This window comes from Quercus suber, unplaced genomic scaffold, assembly GCF_002906115.3.
Source record: "Quercus suber isolate HL8 unplaced genomic scaffold, Cork oak 2.0 scaffold_376, whole genome shotgun sequence".
NCBI classification, from domain to species: Eukaryota; Viridiplantae; Streptophyta; class Magnoliopsida; order Fagales; family Fagaceae; genus Quercus; species Quercus suber.
In genome coordinates this window covers 18,097-36,898 of record NW_027069828.1, presented here as the reverse complement: position 1 = coordinate 36,898, position 18,802 = coordinate 18,097, and the positions used below count along the sequence as shown (strand labels likewise).

The 18,802-nt window shown below is 33.1% G+C and overlaps 2 protein-coding genes across 2 annotated transcripts; both read right to left on the bottom strand.

Moving 5' to 3' along the window:
- Positions 1 to 410: 410 nt before the first annotated feature.
- LOC112012281 (chorismate mutase 3, chloroplastic) lies at positions 411 to 8,368 on the bottom strand. Its single transcript, XM_065760635.1, has 6 exons — positions 8,038 to 8,368; positions 5,698 to 5,970; positions 5,527 to 5,613; positions 1,573 to 1,716; positions 983 to 1,075; positions 411 to 876 (listed from the first exon to the last, which is right to left on the bottom strand). The coding sequence occupies exons 1-6, from the start codon at positions 8,338 to 8,340 to the stop codon at positions 640 to 642; spliced, it is 1,137 nt and encodes a 378-aa protein (XP_065616707.1). The 5' UTR covers positions 8,341 to 8,368; the 3' UTR covers positions 411 to 639.
- Positions 8,369 to 15,102: 6,734 nt separating this feature from the next.
- Positions 15,103 to 16,102, bottom strand: LOC112012239 (xylan glycosyltransferase MUCI21). The gene is made up of 2 exons (XM_065760648.1): positions 15,873 to 16,102; positions 15,103 to 15,637 (listed from the first exon to the last, which is right to left on the bottom strand). Exons 1-2 carry the CDS (start codon positions 16,100 to 16,102, stop codon positions 15,103 to 15,105), a joined length of 765 nt encoding a protein of 254 aa, XP_065616720.1.
- Positions 16,103 to 18,802: the final 2,700 nt, after the last annotated feature.

Here is an 18,802-nt window from a genome sequence, read left to right as displayed (position 1 = left end):
ATAATAGTGAGAAGAACCCATACTTGAATTGGATATTAAACCTGAAAATGTCAATGAATTGTGACTCAAATGTCACTTACATCCTCCATTAAATACGGTTGTATGGGATGATGAGTGAGATTGTTGATTCTTAGCTCGCAGAATGTGTTAGATAAATCACCAATTAAAAAAAAAGGGTGAAATCAACCCTATGAGAGCTGAAGTTATTGTTGTGCAAGTTCCAATTATAGGGTAGTTTTTGTTAGTGCTACAATTTTTCATGTAGAGACAAGATGTCAAAATGGTTAACTTACTTGATTCACTGAAAAGAGATCTCATGTATTGGATATATGTATCTGTTCTCTCACACCATATGAGTCCAACATGATTGTAGGATCCACAAATTATTACTAACCATTAGAGGATCTTCATCAAGGTAAAGCCAGGGAAATGCAAGCTTCTCTTCTAGACAATCAGAGCATAATGCATGGGGAAAAAACAACTTTGATTGAGTTTCACATTCGGGAAAAAGGTTCCAAAAATGTGGACCAGAGAATATCAAAGCTGTTTTCTATTGAAAATTTAAAGGTGATCTGTATTCATATGAAAGACCCTATAAGATGTTAAAGCAAGAAACATCGAGTACACACATTCTTATATTCAATCCAATCTTCTCAACAAGTATTCAACCTGAACTTGCTTTGTTAGAGGCATGATCCATTCCCCATACAGATTGGCAACTAAACTTGGCTTGATTTTGTAAACAGGATCAGCCACATCTTCCTCCTGGTTGACCGTTACATCTTGCCCAAATGTTTTAGCCTTCATCTCTACTCTTTTCTTAATTGCTGCTTCCACTGTTTCATATGTCAGCAATTCCATCAGTTGAGCCCTGTCCTGCAAGACCACATTTCCCCAGCAAAAGAGAAAAGATAACGTGAGAAAACCAATCACTGGCCAAATAAAAAAAAAAAAAAAAAATCAGAACACGATAGGGACTAACTTGTGCTCTAATGGCATCCTCATATGCAGCAGGGGACTCTCGAAATTTTGCCTCCGCAACAAATTTACCATAGTGGATTCTCTTGGAAAGCACCTGCAGTAAGTGTCCAATATCAGCCTAAAGTCAAGGTTTTACATGCAAAATATGGAAGGTTACCAATAATCCAAAATCTCACAAATGTCAATTAATCAACAATTGAGAACTGAACCAGTATAGCATAGCAGCAGCAACATAGAGACTTAAAAGAAAAATTCAATATAAGGAGATAAGAGAATGCATAGAGGCAAAGAAATAGTAAGTTTTAGACTATGCAAAAGGGGAATAAATTAACCCATCAGTTTCTTGAAGGGTACAATATAAGATTATTTCTAATGCATAAGAGATATTTTTAACTGCTAGACAATCTACTTTTATTACTCCATTGAGGACAGAAGCAATCCTCTTGAGCATTCTTCATTGGCTCTTATCTATTATCAAAGCAACAGGAAGAGGCCAGTTCATATCATCACATAGGTATTTCTCCATCCCACCATAAAAATTAGTTATAGACTACTTATAGTTGATAATAGAGCAACAGTTCAATGACATACCTGTAGACAAATTGTGTCACAAACAGCAGCTGACCCACAATTACCATCATCTCCTGCTTTGACCAATCTTGGAAGAAGATCTCTAAAATACATATTCCACACCTTATTGTTTATATTGATTGAATCAGCACAGGGACGCAACACCTAGATGCATATTAGAAAAAGAGACCAAATCAGTGCAAGAATATTGAAGCAAACAAAAATGTTATCTAAAGAGATCTGAAAGAGGTTGGCAGCTCATCATTTTAAATTAGACAGAGTTAAAAGGCATGTGCTAGTTTCTCTTCTGATTTGTCATAACGTTTCTTTCCCTTCACGTAAAAATTACAACCAAGAGATGATCTTATAACATAAAGTTCTACAAATGCACTCACCACCTTCAAGACTAAAATAGAATATCCAAAATAGCTAGATCTCTACACCAAAATGAACTTCCACATATTAATTGACTATCTCAAGTCAAGAACAGAACTTGAAAATTTTGACTAGTGTCAACATGCTAACAACATTAGCCTATGGACCAGTGATGTTCAACAAAAACAAATTAATAAGTTAATTTTTACTTGGTATATCTGAGTTCAATAAGCTTTTGGCAGTTAACTTGGTATGCCCTTGCCCAGAGTATTTTGACAATTTACTTCTAGTTATTCAATGCCTTCAAGGGATATCATGGAATTCTAAATTCAAAATTTGACAGCCAAAAATGTTCATTTCATATATGAGTGTCTAATTATTTTTCTTTTTTAATTAAAAAAGAAAAAAAAAGGAAAGAATAACTACAGATCTATCCTCTAGGTAGGAGCCCTCTCTTGTGGAGTTGTTAGAAGATTCCTCAGGGTTCCGAACAAATCAGGCTGATCTTTAGGTCATTGTGAATGAACAGAAAGGAACCCAATGGAACCAGACATCATAGAACGCCTACAAACCATGTTTAAAGAAGAAGATTGCTATATGGAATTTGAGGAGTGAATGAATAGTTTGGTAGGGAGGTTCCTCACCACTAAGCCTTTCAATAGAAGGGCAGCAAAGAATACTATATGTCTTTCTTGGGTGCTAGGAAATAATTTGAAGATTGTGGAGGTTGGACTTTGGAGACAACCTTTTCCAGTTCAGGTTTAAATTAGGAGTTTGAGATGCGAAGGATTATTGATAGTGGATAACATGGCCGCCTATTCTACAACATAATATTAATAGATCTGCTAATGCAGTAATGTTATGTATTTCTCACACCTTCAAAGCCATATCCCCGCCAAATATACTGCATAAAGAAGCTGTTGTTAATAACCTAATTGATAATGATACGAAATGGTAGAATTCATCTCTAATATGAGAGATTTTTAGTGAAGAAGAAGCAGATATAATTCTCAAAATTCCATTGGCAAAGAAGAGTGATATGTAAATTTGGGCTTTTGCTAAGGGGGCCACTTCTCTGTTAGAGCGCATATCACCTTGCCTTCAATAGAAACGATATGATGCCCGAAAGCTCTAGGGGAATGGATACATGGCAGATATGGAAGATCCTATAAGCTCAAAAACCCCAAATAAAATCAAGAGTTTTAATAGAAGAGCTTGGTCCCCTCCAGATATAGGTTAGTTTAAAGTGAATTGTGATGGAGCTACTTTTCAAGGACAATGACAGTCTGGCATGGGATTGATAATCCAAGATCACTTGAGGTTTGTTCTTTGAGTGATCATGGTAGCTCAGTGATTGAGGGGGAGGAAGCAGAGGTCTTCCCATGAGTATGACAGTGATGTTTGCTGTTGAAATGGTTGTTTGAGAGGCATGCTTTGAAGGAAACTCAGTTGGGTTAACTTTGGCTCTAGAACAGTTGGAAGAATTTATCTTACAGTTGGGTATGAAGGGAAGGCAATAGTGTAGCACACTCATTAGCCAAATATGTGAAAGATGTAATTCAGGAGTCAGTATGGGTAGAGGTTTCAGAGGACCAGCTAAGGTCTGATGTATCTGTTTTGCTAATGAATAAAAAGCAATTTCTACATTATTATAAAAAATTTATTAAAAAAAAGGAAAAATATTTGTGAAGAAGGGGTGAAGGTGCACAACCCAATTACACAAAGGCGTGTAAAGATCAACCCTCACCACCCCCCCCCCCCCCCCCCCCTGTTTTTTTTTTTTTTTTTCTCCTGCTCTGATTTCTTTTTCGCTAGAGCTGTTTCGTTATATATATATATATATATATATGGGCTTATAAATCGAGTCTCAGATACTCGATTTCCATGTGGACGCCACGTGGAAAAAATGCCAACTCAAACCTGATCAAAACATGAAAATCGACCCTCAAGGACTCAATTTATAGCCCCTAAATTGAGTCTCTTAGACTCGAGATGCTAGTAAAAAATATAGTTTCAAAACCTTAACAACTAACTAGATAGTTAGAAAAAAAAAATTAGTTGCCCATTTTTGCCAAAGAAGAAGATTTCTGTATGGAACTTGAGGACTGAATGAATAGTTTGGTAGGGAGGTTCCTCACCACTAAGCCTTTCAATAGAAGGGCAGCAAAGAATGCTATATGTCCTTGGGGGCTAGGAAATAATTTGAAGATTGTGGAGGTTGGACTTTGGAGACAATCTTTTCTAGTTCAGGTTTAAATTAGGAGTTTGAGATGCAAAGGATTATTGATAGTGGATAACATGGCCACCTATTCTACAACATAATATTAATATATCTGATAATGCAGTAATGTTATGTATTTCTCACACCTTCAAAGCCACATCCCCACCAAATATACTGCATAAAGAAGCTGTTGTTAACAACCTAATTGATAATGATACGAAATGGTGGAATTCATCTCTAATATGAGAGATTTTTAGTGAAGAAGAAGCAGATATAATTCTCAAAATTCTGTTGGCAAAGAAGAGCGATAAGTAAATTTGGGCTTTTGCTAAGGGGGCCACTTCTCTGTTAGAGTGCATATCACCTTGCCTTCAATAGAAACCTCATATGATGCCCGAAAGCTCTAGGGTAATGGGTACATGGTAGATATGGAAGATCCTCTAAACTCAAAAACATCAAATAAAATCAAGAATTTAATAGGAGAGCTTGGTCCCCTCCAGATATAGGTTAGTTTAAAGTGTATTGTGATGGATCTCCTTTTCAAGGACAATGACAATCTAGCATGGGATTGATAATCCAAGATCATTTGAGCTTTGTTTATTGTGGCTTTGAGTGATCATGGTAGCTCAGTGATTGAGGGGGAGGAAGCAGAGGTCTTCCCATAAGTACGATAGTGATGTTTGCCGTTGAAATGGTTGTTTGAGAGGCATGCTTTGAAGGAAAATCAGTTGGGTTAACTTTGGCTCTGGAATAGTCGGAAGAATTTCTCTTTCAGTTGGGTATGAAGGGAAGGCAATAGTGTAGCACACTCATTAGCCAAATATGTGAAAGATGTAATTCAGGAGTTAGTATGGGTAGAGGTTTTAGAGGACCAGCTAAGGTATGATGTATCTGTTTTGCTAATGAATAAAAAGCAATTTCTACGTTATTATAAAAAATTTATTTAAAAAAAAAAAAGGAAAAATATTTGCGAAGAAGGGGTGAAGTGCACAACCCAATTACACAAGGTGTGTAAAGATCAACACATTTTGATCATTCCATGGACTTTCCTTGTTGTGGGAACCTGTTGTTCCTCAAACTATGTACAACAGTCAAACGACTAATATTCATAAAGTATTATTCAGTTTGCCAACACCTACTCCTACAACTTCTCCTAATGTGACTACCACACCAAAGTTATGACTCACCCAAGAGTAGGCATACGTACTGGGAATATTTAATACTATGGGAGTTGTCCATTATTCTATTTTTTGCTATCAAAATGGGCAAATCTGTGGAAAAAGTTTCTCACCAACTTAAGGCATTGGGGTGTATTGTTTTTCAAGTAATCTGAGATCTTATAAAAACATAGATTAGATTGGAATAATGGTGATTCATACCTGTGGAGACTGTAAAGGTGGAACCATCGGCTTAGGTAGGTCTGCTGGGAAAAAAGGAAGCTCATCTGGGTTCTTATATCTGCCCACCTAGTTTTCAAAGAGAAGTGGATTAGGAAATTTTAGACATCATACTTTTTTTAATACTAATTTTCCTTTCAGAAATGAGATAACCTTAGCATGGAGCTTTTCAGTTTCCCTGACCATGAACTCAACCAAAGATCCATTGAAACTATCCACGGTGAATGCATCATGGTTATATGTGTCTACATTGTAACAATACTGAGCCCTCTCCAAAAGGCTAAATATTATGCTATCCTCTTGTCGGATTAAAGAGTGTCTTATAAAGGGTAGAGTCAAGGTCTCACTCTCATCCACTCTTTTCTTCTTTACAAGTTTGCAATGTGAGAAGTTGGTTAACCAACACATGAAAGTCACCCTCTTTTTCTTTTTTTTTTTGCCGGGTGGGGGGGGGGGGGGGGGGGGGGGGTTTTTACCGGGTGGGGGGGGGGGGGTGATGGGTTTGATGTTGCAATTTGTTTACAAAATTCTTCGACATAATTGATAGATTTGAAACTATTTTCCACACCTAGTAACTATTAGATCAAGATATATCACAGCAAACATTAGCAAATGGACATGGTAGTTCCTTCTATTGCCTACTAGCTTAAGGCATTATGCTTTAAGAATTAAGATTAGATATTCAATCAACCTAGCTAGTGAGGCTTCTTAAAAAAAGCAAGTTTAACAAAAGAGTGAAAAACTAAAACATATAGAGTAATGTTCTATTAGTGTAGAAAGAATTTTCACAAAATTTAATCCTTGGAAAAGTATACATAAATACAAACGTTTGTGTGTACTCGTAGTCAAGCACAAGGGCAGAAGGCCTTGGGGGGCCCCCCAACACCCCAAAGAAAGGTTCAAATGAGTTTTGGGATTTCACAAAATGAGATTATTTTCAAAAAGTTTAATAGTGGCACTCTCCAAGGTTGGGCTTTGATAAAATGGCAAGTGTTTTTCACCAAAAGCGACAAGTAGAGGGTTTGAATCTAGTTGCAGCCTTTCCAAAAAAAAAAAAAAAGGATAAGGTTTCTTATCAATCACCTCTTTCAAATTCCACAAAAGGGAAAACTTTGGGCACTAGGTAAAATTTTTTTTTTTTTTTTAGTGGCACCCCTAAAATTAAATGCATGGCCCTCTAAAAACAATGGTTTTCATGGTTTGATTCTTGAGCAAATGTGTGAACATTGTAAGAAAGGAAAAGGCAGGTTTCACTGACTTAGTTAGACATGCATTTTTTGATTCACATACTTCCCCATACATAGTGGTGCCAAAATCATTATTCCCTTTGTTTACATTCTATCCCTCCACTAATTTAACCCCAAAAAAAAAAAATACTAAATACACTTGACCTAGAAAGTTTTAGGTCATTTTCATTTTGGTCCCTTAAAGTTTGAGATTTTATAATTTGGTCCATCAAATTTAATTTATTTTTTCAAAATGGTCCTTCCATCCACGTCCATGACTAATCTAGCTGATATGAGAGAGAGAGAGAGAGAGAGGGAGAGAAGAACATCATTTTGTAGCACTTAATGACCAAATTAGTCCTGGACTCGGAAATGGACAAAATGACTATTTTGAAAATGGAATCAAACTTGTGGGGCCAAAATGAAAAATTTCAAACTTAAGAGACTACAATGAAAACAAGTTCAAACTTTAAGGATCAAAAGTGTAATTTAACCACTTTTTATTTATTTATTTATTTATTTTGAATTGCATATTCAGTCCTTAATTACCTTTATTTCAAAATTGTTGTTACGCTTTAACATGTTTCACTTAGTCCCTATAGTTTCAATCCTCACCGTGATTTGATGGATTGGACCATACTAACATGACAAAAAGAACTCATTCCACATCATAGACTCCACAGCATCAAAGTAACGTTAAGCTGATAGGCGCCACTTTACTATGCCAACATTTTTCGTCCATCACATAATGTCTGGTAAGGACTTTTAGATGCATTATAAAGTATACCAAACACAAGGTTTAATGAGTGATGACTATATATATCAATTTAACTTTTTCTTTGTCCAGTACCTGCACAATATAAATCAGCAAAATCCACATTTTATGTGTGCATGAACAACTCGTCTGTAATATAAAATCAATAATATGGTTAAACGGTTACACCTATACTATGCAACCAAAAAAAAAAGAAAAAGAAAAGAAAAGTCTGGTTAACAGATGCCCTTAGCAAAATTTTGTTAATAGATTATTTTAGCAAACTTTTAATACGAGAAATATAATAAGTTGTAGAAAAAATCAGTTATTTTTTTTTCCATAATTCTTTTTAAAATATTTTCTAAACAAATGCCAGCACAGTTAACTTTTCCCCAAAAGGAAAAAAAAAAAAAAAATCACTTTTTCAAGCAATCAATTCATTCCATTGGATAATGCTTATCAATCCTTATTCCCCAATTTCAATTACTCACCAAGTATAGTTTGCAATCATACAATAAATTTAACGAGGAAAAAAGCAATTATAAGTGATAATGAGAAGAGCTTGGTGAAATAAAGAACATGCAAGAAATTTAAGACAGAGACACAATTTTTATTGCACCTGATTGGGAAGGAAGAAGAAGAAGAAGTAGTAGAAGAAAAAGAAGCCTGAATAGGGCGACACCCATTTGCAACAAAATTTGATTCAAGGGATATAAAGGTGGCTTTGGAGGCAAAATGAAAAATGGGTCTTGAAGATTTGAAGGTAATATGGGCTGGAGTGCCTGTTATGGCAACTTCTAATAGCTTAGACTCCATTGCTGCTGTTAAGAACACAGAGAGAGAGAGAGAGAGAGAGAGAGAGAGAGAGAGAGAGAGAGACAAGGGGTTTGAAGTTTAAAAAGAAAGACAATTGGGACAGACCAAACTAGGAAGATTATATAGATCCTGTTTTACAAGGAAAGGTAAGAGAGCAGATCAATGTTCTGCATAATTACCATAAGTAAATAAATTTTCTTCCCAAAAATAAACTAAAGTTACCAAACCAAGGAAAATTTTCATTTCTTTGAGGGAAATTTTTTTTTACTTTTTTTGTGGAAGACTTTACCTACAGAGTCCACATCCAATTAACGTCATGCTTAGTTGTCAACTTAGTGCAATCAAAATTCATCTTTCAACCAAGCAAACATGGTGGTTTCACATGCGACTATACGAGTGATATAATTTAATTATAAATTGACACTCAAATGTTCGGTGAAACTGGGTGTGCATTTAAGTGTCCGCAAGAAAACTATACATTTTATTTTATTTTTAGCAATCTCAAGAAATTACTATGATGATGTGGCCCTTAACTTCATTTATTAAATTACATATTAAGTTATCAATCCCGGTACCTCTTAAATTGTCATTTGATTAATAGAGAATAATGATGTAGCATAAGAAAATAATGAAACTAATGTCATTCTGAAGTAGAATTTCATAGTAAAGTTACACTAAAGAACTCAAAAAGGTCTTTAGAAATTTGCAACATCACTATCACATAGGTTTATCAGTAACACTATTTTAATTAATTGAATCTTAACACATAGTTGTGTGTGAAATTAGGTGGGTTAGACTAATTGTAAAATCATAATTTAATCTTTTAAATAATAAGAATAATAAATGAGGCCTAATAAATATAATTTAAAGTATCCTTACATTCTTCTCATCAATTACAAAGTTTTGTTTTGTTTTTTGTCTTTTCTTTTAATGGGAATCAATTAAAGCTTTGGCATTTAATGACATGAAGGTTATGGGACTAACTGTCTATTAATATGAGATTAGACATTAATGATTTTTTTTAAGAGACAATTAGACTTTAACATTAGGGTTATGCTAAGGGCACTCATTAATAATCTATTTTAGGAAAGTTTTGATACCACTTTCATGAGAAATGAAAAAAGCTATCAAAATATTAATTACTTTTTTTTTTTTTTTTTCATTTCCCATAAAAACTTTCTTTAAATAGATTATTAACCAATGCCTTAAGGACACTCATTAGCATTTTCCTTAATATTATATTACCATCTATTTGGTTTTCAAGTAAAAAAATGTCGTAAGTTTGAAATTCCCAATGAATTTTAATATTTATAGTTTTTTAGTTGAATGAAAGTCTTAACATTTTAATTGTAATTGATTATTATTATTATTATTATTAAAGAAAAGGGTGGTAATACACATCCTATTATACACATTCAAATTGTACATAAATTGTGACTTGAAATTACGGTTTTCAAGTTGGAAACTGTTACTATTTATGTACAGTTTGAGTAAGTGTGTGACAGTGTGTATATAATAGAATGTGTAAACTAGTTTTTACTCTAAAGAAAATGTGATAGAAGAATTTGGAATATCCTTTCCACGAATTTCCCATATGGAAAGGTATTCAATCCTTATCTAATCATTGAGATTCACAAGATGGATAGCTATCGTTACAAGATATTATTTATAATGGGGAAAGAACGCACGCCATGATTCAATTTTCAAACCCCAAACCTGGATCATGGAGTAAATCTTTCCCATGACAAGCATAAAAGAAGGATTGCCAAGAGAAATGTATGAACAATATTATTTACTCATACAAAATATTCCCTTAATAAATTAAATCCAAAGAGAAACCTATTAATTCTATCATCAAAGAGTCTCTTGTCGGCTCATTCTTGATGGCATTTTAGGTCTTAGGGTGGGTGGGGGGTAACCCCTCACTTTTGAAGTCCTCCCCCACCCTCAATCAATTTTTACATAAATGAAATTAGATGTAAATTTTAGTTAATGCCCCCCACCCCCCCCCCTCCCCCCCCCCCCCCCCCCCCCCAACACAAACACAAAAAAAATATTTTAATAAAATTCTACGATGTTAATGTAAATGACTGCTATATCATTTTTTTCCTCTTGTTACATTTATGTCATACCTAACTCATTAAATCAAAGTATATTTAAGGTATATGTTTCTAAGAATAGATAGTTAGTGTGAAGTAATGCATTTTCTTCTTCTTCTTATCACTCTTATATTATAGGTAATTAACAAATGTGAGTTTCAGTTAGCTTAATTGGTAAAGTCTCTATTAGTTAAATAAAAGATTTGGGGTCCTACACTAAAAATTGATTGGTGTTTTGGTTTGATGATAAAGAACTATCATTAAGACCAGACGGACGTCATAAGTTAAAATATATTTTAAAAAAAAATTATAGGTAACACATTAAACCCAAATATATTAATGACATATATTCCTAAAAATAGATAAGTAAGTCTCATTAAAAAAAATATTTTTTGGTATTTGGAGAATTATACATATGGACACTATATTTTTATTCTCTTATTTTTAGAAGAAAAATCAATTTCAAATTTTGTGGTTAGGAGTTAGAAATCATTATTTCATTTTTCATCTTTAAAAAATAAGGTTTTCTGTTAGTTTCTATTGTTATTCTTATATATATATATATATACATATATTTTTTTTTGAAGGGATATTTTTCTTAGGGTAAATTGCAAATTACACCCCTAAAGTTTGAGGATGATTGGATTTTACATCCTGAAATTTCAGAATTTGAATTTTACCCCCTGAAGTTTGATGATGTTTGGATTTTACACCTTAACGTTTCAGAATTTGGATTTTACACCCTATATTTTAGAAGTGTTTGGATTTCACTCTCTAAAGGTTTGAGTTGTTTGGATTTTACACCCTAAAGTTTCATAATTTGGGGGTGTAAAATCCAAATAACCCTAAATTTTAGGGGGTAAAATCCAAGTTTTGAAAGGTCAGGGTGTAAAATCTAAACACTCCAAACTTCAGGGAGTAAAATCTAAATTCTAAAACTTTAGGGTATAAAATACAATCATCCCCAAACTTTAGGGGTGTAATTTGCAATTTACCCTTTTTCTTATATTGACTTGTATATAATTAGGCATGTAAAGGATTCAGATATTCTAGATTTCCTAGGGTACTCTACCAGTAAATTTCTTTAAATCTTAACCACTCTTTAATGATTTAATAGTCAATATTATGCCATGTTAGCATTCTATTAATAATATTCTTAAAATAATAAAATAATATTGCAAACAAAACAATTAAGATTATTGTTAGTAGAATGCTGACATGACAGAATCTAGATCATCAAATCATTAAAGAATGGTTAAGATTTAAAGAAATCTATTTGGTAGAGTACTCTAGGAAATCTAGAGGATTTGAATCCGCATATAAATTGTAAAGTGACGTTTTTGAATTTTTTTTTTCTTTAAATTATTTAAAATTGAGTAATGTGGGGGTAAAAGCCCAAAATTTTGTATTGGGCCTGAGGTCCTATTTGAAGATTAAGGTGCGTCCGAAGAGGAGAAAATGATTAAGAAGGACCCCAGGTGGGAGAGATATACTTGGAAATGATCGAAAAATATAGTCCGAAGAGGGTATCAGTAATCCGAAAAGTGTGTTCTCCTCGGATATAAAGAGTTTCGGTCAAGTAAATACCTGGGAGGTTTGAGTAACCTTCCTAATGATCTCAATGATAAAGATAAACTTCAGGCATGTATGAAGATGATAAGAATAGAGAAATATCTAAAGGAAAAACTGCTACCACTGTATTAAATGCACTGCAACAACTTTTCTGGCCACATTAATGTGGAAAAGACCTCTGAACAGTGTAATCTTAACTACCGCCACTCATGGAGAATCGATGAAGATACCTGATAAGACGTATACTCAAATGAACGTTTAGATGAAGACAAGTGGATGATCATGATAGTCTATAAGAAAACTATATAAATATAAAGGACCTCTTACGGTGGAAAAAAAAGAACGAAAAAAAGAGAGAAGAGGAAGAAAAGGGAGATTTATTGTTCTAAGAATTGTATTAGCCTTGTAAACAATAATTCATCTCTTCGAACAACAATTTATTTAAATTTCAAGTGTGTTTTTGTACTTGTTCATCCTTGGTAATCAATATTAGACATTGTTTAATTCACTATCAGTCTATCTCTTTCACCCACTCTCTACAAATTCATTGTTTTGGGTTTGTTGGGCCCATGTTCCATATCTTTTGGGCTTGGGCTACAAATTGAGACCCTACAAGTAAAATTTTATATGTTTTGTAAATTTTAAAACTATTAGTTTTATCTATTTCTGCAACTCTAATTTATTTTACAAAATATACTAATTTAGAATGTTTAAAAAATATTCACTCTGTGAGTTCCAGTTAGCTCAACTGGTAAAATTTCTTATGGTTGAATAAGAGTTCTGGGGCTCAATCCTTGCCTATACCAAAAATTGATTAGTGTCTTGGTTTGATGATAAAGAACTATTACCAAGAGTGAGTGCCATTGGTTAAGAAAAAAAAAATTCGCTTTGATCAACACTATTTAGAAAGTAGTTCATAATTTACAAACTTGCTATATAAAAAACAATTAACCAACGTAAAGACTGAACATTAGAGTGATTAGGAACCAAAAAGAGAAATGGGTTTGTCGGTTTATACAATTATACTATCTTAACCAAAGGTTGCCAATAACATGACTGAAATATAACTCATGACCGGAGATGAATTTATTAATTTAATGCATGAATTGGCAAGTGGAGTTTAGTAAATTGTGATGTGTAAACAAAATGATAGGTCAACAATAGATTGGATGATAATTGGCTACAATATCTCTCACTTTAAATGATTGTTCAATTAAACCGATGTTGATTATTAAATTTTTTTAAAAAAAAAAAAAAAAAAAAAAACCGATGTTTGAAGCCTTGATATTATTGAAGTCTATCACTCATTAGGGTAAGCCATTGAAAGAAAAGGTTAATAATGGGGCTAAATGAGTAAAATGGGAATCTAAGAAACTACTTCCTAGATTTATTTTCCATTAAAAATAAATAAATTTCATATGGACATTTTTTTAGATTGATTGTAATTAGGTGTGTGCATGGATCAAATTGGATTATGAATTCTTAACATGACAATGCCTAATATTAGTGAAGCTCGTTAGTCATTAGGGGAGCCCTTAAAAAAAGAATAAAAGAATGTTACTAATGGGTTAAGATAGTCAAAATAGAAATCCAGGAAATTACTTCCTAGATTTATTGTCCTTAAAAAAAAAAAAATCCATGCTGACATCTTTCCTAGTTTGATTGTAGATTGCAATTTTTCTTTCAATTTTTTTTTCTTTCTTCATTGGATAATTATAATGGGAGATGAAGGCTTTGAACTGTGAATATATTGGAAATATTAAGAAGTGTTAACTAATTGAGATACAAGATTTTTGGCTTTTTTATGCAAATTTGTTTTAAAATGCACAACAAATTTTAATGATTTTCTCCATAAGATAACAAATTGGATCCATGCATTGCTGATTATCATTGCAACTAATACATGTAAAAAAATGCTAATAAAGTGTAGGAAATGCAAGTAGGCTACTATATTTGAAAGATCTGTACTCCTTTTTCACAGTTTCACTTGTTATTTAATTTTATTTTTCCTCTAGACAATGATTATAGAAAAAAAAATTAATATTGGATATTCAATAATTAATTAAAAATTTTAATAATTAAGCATATGCTTCAATCGAAATGCATTGAACATGTGATTTCCTGGATCATATATAATAAATAATGAATGCACATAGCCTAGGGTAGAACGGAAAATATAGTTACATAATTTTCCCATTTCCTTGGTGGCTCAACTATATATATTTGGGGAGAACTTATTAACAAAAATAAGTTGTGGTACATCAAGAAATTATTATTATTATTTTTTTGGTAAAGTTGAACATAAATGAAATTAGCTGAATAAGCTAGAACAAAAGCTGAATTCTGTCTTTGGTCCCCCAAATAAAAATGATAGCTAATTTTCCGTGTCCATGAATTCTTAGCCTCTTGTATACCTTCACCAAGTATCTCTTAAACCTCACAATATCAGCTTCAAATTTTGGGTCCTCATGTATACTTCATATTACTATAATTCCNTTAAGCGAATTTGTTTTAAAATGCATGACAAATTCTCAATGATTTTCTTCATAAGATAACAAATTGGATCCATGCATTGCTGATTATCATTGCAAATAATACATGTAAAAAAATGTTGATAAAGTGTAGGAAATGCGAGTAGGCTACTATATTTGAAAGATCTATACTCCTTTTTCACAGTTTCACCTGTTATTTAATTTTATTTTTCCTCTAGACAATGATAATAAGGAAAAAAAAATTAATTATTGGATATTCAATAATTAATTAAAAAAATTCAATAATTAAGCATATGCTTCAATCTAAACGCATTGAACATGTGATTTCCTAGATCACATATCATAAATAATGAATTGCACACAGCCTAGGGTAGAACGGAAAATATAGTTGACATAATTTTCCCATTTCCTCGGTGGCTCAACTATATATATTTGGGGAGAACTTATTTAACAAAAATATAGTTGTAGTACCATCAAAGAAAGATATATATATATATATATATTTTTTTTTTGTAAAGTTGAACATAAATGAAATTAGCTGAATAAGCTAGAACAAAGCTGAATTCTGTACGTCTTGGTCCCCCAAATAAAAACGATAGCTAATTTTCCATGTCCATAAATTTCTTAGCCTTCTTGTGTACCTTCACCAAGTATCTCTTAAACCTCACAATATCAAGCTTCAAATTTTGGGTCCTCATGTATACTCTCATATTACTATAATTCCCATTAACATAAGCATCTGGATTCTTTAGCACCAAGTCGTTAGCCCCATATATTTCTACTAAGCTGCTTTCTTTTGTTTTTACCTTGTACTCCATGTATTCCAATCCCAAATTCTTTGCTGGCCCTTTAAAACTTATATTCGAAGGCAAATCTACCCCAATTGGCACCAATTGCACCAACACTGCCCTTGGCCTTAGGAACAACATATGTGTTAGTCCTGCACCATGAACCCCCAACATTGCATGGCTAGAGTGAACTAGCTTAAATGCCTTAGCCAAAGATGTGTGTGTTGTTGTTGGGTCAAGAACATTCACATCAAATCCCACTTCCTCAATTGCCTTTACAACTTCTTTTTTGTTTAAAATTGCTCTACCCACATCAAGTTTTCGATTTACAAACACAAGTTGTGGCCTATTATAAGATGTAATTAGCACATCATCACCACCTTTTTTCTTGTATGAATTTTCTAGGAAAACTCAAAAAATCATTGAGGGATTTTGGGTGGTGAGGTAGTAATGTGGGATCCACAATCATGGGCCCATGTTTTATTAGCCCTACGATTGCTGATGGGAAGCAATGTGTGATTCTCTCTTTCTTGATATCAATGATTGGATAGTGACTGAATATAGAGAGAATTTCAGCATACTTTTGGGGCCACCATGGATCATTGCAATCAGAGATAACAAGTGTGACATCTTGATTGTAGAAGAGAGAATTGATGGTGATGAAGAGGGGAACAAACCCATCACTGAAATCATGGAAGAAGTTTCCAGTGTACCCTCCTGCACTGAATACTAAGGCTGGACTATTGTGTGTGACTTTACATTGAGTGCTGTGTGGAGCTGAGGTGAGAGTCAACTCTTTGACTGTGGACATTGCTCCTTTGTCCCATTTTCTAGGGTATGGTCTAGTTTTCAACCATATGGGTTGTTGAGTGGAGTTGATGGGTCCAATGCATAGAGAGTGAGGTGATTGGTTCTAACAGTGCAGGACCATCGATTGAACACAGATCATAGTAAGCATGAGAACGGTTGCAGGTGATTTGTCCAGCTTGTTCTAATTGGCTCTGTGAAAATACGACTCTAAAGCGATTTAATTCTGTCAAAAAAAAAAAAAGAAAAAGAAAAAGGAGAAGAAGTAATGAATATCACTATCAATTCAACATACTATGGTTGATTCTCAAAAAAACGAAAAAATTCAACATACTATGGTCAAAATGTGACTAATAGTGTTGGGGGAATATAGACTTCCTACAAACCACTCTAAAAATAAGTTTACGGGGTGTGATGTCGAATGTCATGCCATAAAAAAATTTGAGTGTGTTTTCCACATTACCAATTGATTTTGATGTGGAATGGTACAACTCACAATTTGACAAATGGTATTAGAGCCAAGGTTATGGGTTTGAGTTGCGGTAGTGTCATTGTGAGGGAGGGATTATTGGGGGGTCACAAGTCATTTATTTACAACCACTCTAAAAACAGATCTGTGGGGTATGATATTGAATGCCATAAAAGATTTGAGAGTATCTTTCTTATTAACAATTAATTTTGAGATGAAGTGTCACAACTTATAGTTTGAAAAATACACTCATATTCAATCATATCGAAATTAGAGTACAAAATTGTATTTATAGACTTTTTCATGTATTTATTATAGCAGAGGACTTTAGTATGGATAAATTGACTTGATTAGATGAGAAAAATGATTTTTTATTTTTTATTTTTTTTTTTATTGTTATACACAAAAATTAGAAACACAAATAAGTAAAAGCATTTGGTGTCATGCATTTTGGTAGTTTTGACAGAGAATAAGGGCATTTGTGTTATGCAAGCTTATGTGAAGCAGAACTTCAGAAGAATTTTGATGTTTAATTCATCCAAAAAGAAAAACCAAAAAGAAAGAAAGAAATAGAAATTTTAAGAGGGCATATGTGATATACCTTGAAAGATTGTCAAATTCGTTATAGCTGTGAGACTGAGATGGACATAGATAAACACCAAAAACGACAAACATGTTGCAGTTGCTAAACTTAATCTCTTCATGACTTGTATATAGGAAGCTTCAGATATATCTTTAATTAATATGTTGATGAAAAAAATGTCTGGACTCTCCGGCAATTTTGAACGTTCATCTGAGAAAAAAAGGTAAAAAATAAGTCCAGAAAAAAACTAACTCACCTTAGTAAAATAATAAATTAAGATATATAATAGGGGAACTCTTTAGCTTCTACATTTTTTATACTTCAAAAAATAATCATATTGAAAAATAAAAAAAGACAAATTGAAAATTTTAAGCTGCCCCATTGAGGGGGAAGTGGACCTAAAAGTCTTCTCCGAGGATCCTCGAGGAGAGAGTCCCAAGAAACCCCATCCATGAAATGGGCTCGGCCTAGGGGTTGAGAAGGGATGAACAAGCCTTCCATTAAGAGAAGATCAATTGGGCTCATTACTGAGATAATCCGTGAAACCTATCTTCCCAAGGAGCACATGGCCTAACCGAGAAGTAGCCATTATTAGCCGATGATCCTCCTTTTTCACCTACTTTCCTGAGGAATACATAGAGGAAAACACAGAGCCCAATGTAACAGTTACCTCTACATTTAAGGCTCTCTTCACCTAATACAGCCACATTGAATGCTGAATAACTAGTCTGAACAGTGAAAACATCCCCAAAAGTCCATTTTCATGATCAAAGAATGGCAGGGGAGGTGTTGATGAGACAAGTATCCCCCTAAATTTAGCTAATAACTGGACAACTGGAAGAAGAGAAGAATGACTATAAAAGGAAGAGGAGGGCAACAGGAGAAGGGTCCAGGAAAAAAAAAAGAAAAAAAGAAAAAAAGAAAAAAGAAAAGGAAGAGTCTTCACTTGTATTCATCCTTTGGAACCCCTCTTTGTACCTCGGGAGTACGATTCTTATATATAAAAAGTCTTGATTTTTTTGTCTTTACCTTCAACCATCTTATTAATCTTTCCATTGTGAATTTCTATCTCCCATACATTATAAATTAGTTGTGTTGATCTTGAACTCAAGGCTAATTCTATAGCTTTATGTTTTTGACCCCACACCCATCAAATTCTACTCTCACAAAATACTATACCCCACAGATACACCCACATAAAAGGGCAAATTCTGAAAAGAAAATATTAAATAAAAAATTAAGTAAAAAAAGAGGTTTTAAAAATCAAATTCTATATGTAAAATCAGGACATGTGCTATACACTCAAAATATAACTAGTTCTTCTTACTATAATTTCAAAATATTAATTTTTAATTAAAAATAATAGAGTTTCTGAACATGCACGTAATATAAGTGAAAGAACTAGTTATTAATAGTTATAATTAATTGTTGATAAAATTAGTAATATTACTATCAAGATAAATAAGGGTCCTCCAAAAGAAAGAAGTGGAAAAAATGAAATCTATTCATGCTTCAAAATGTCTAATTATTTTCGGTTTTTATTTAAACATATATATAACTGGGCCTAGAATGAAGAAGCAGAAGAAGAATTCAGGCACTAAAAATCTGATTTGGAGAATTAACGTATGTATGTAATGTAAGAATTGTGCTCT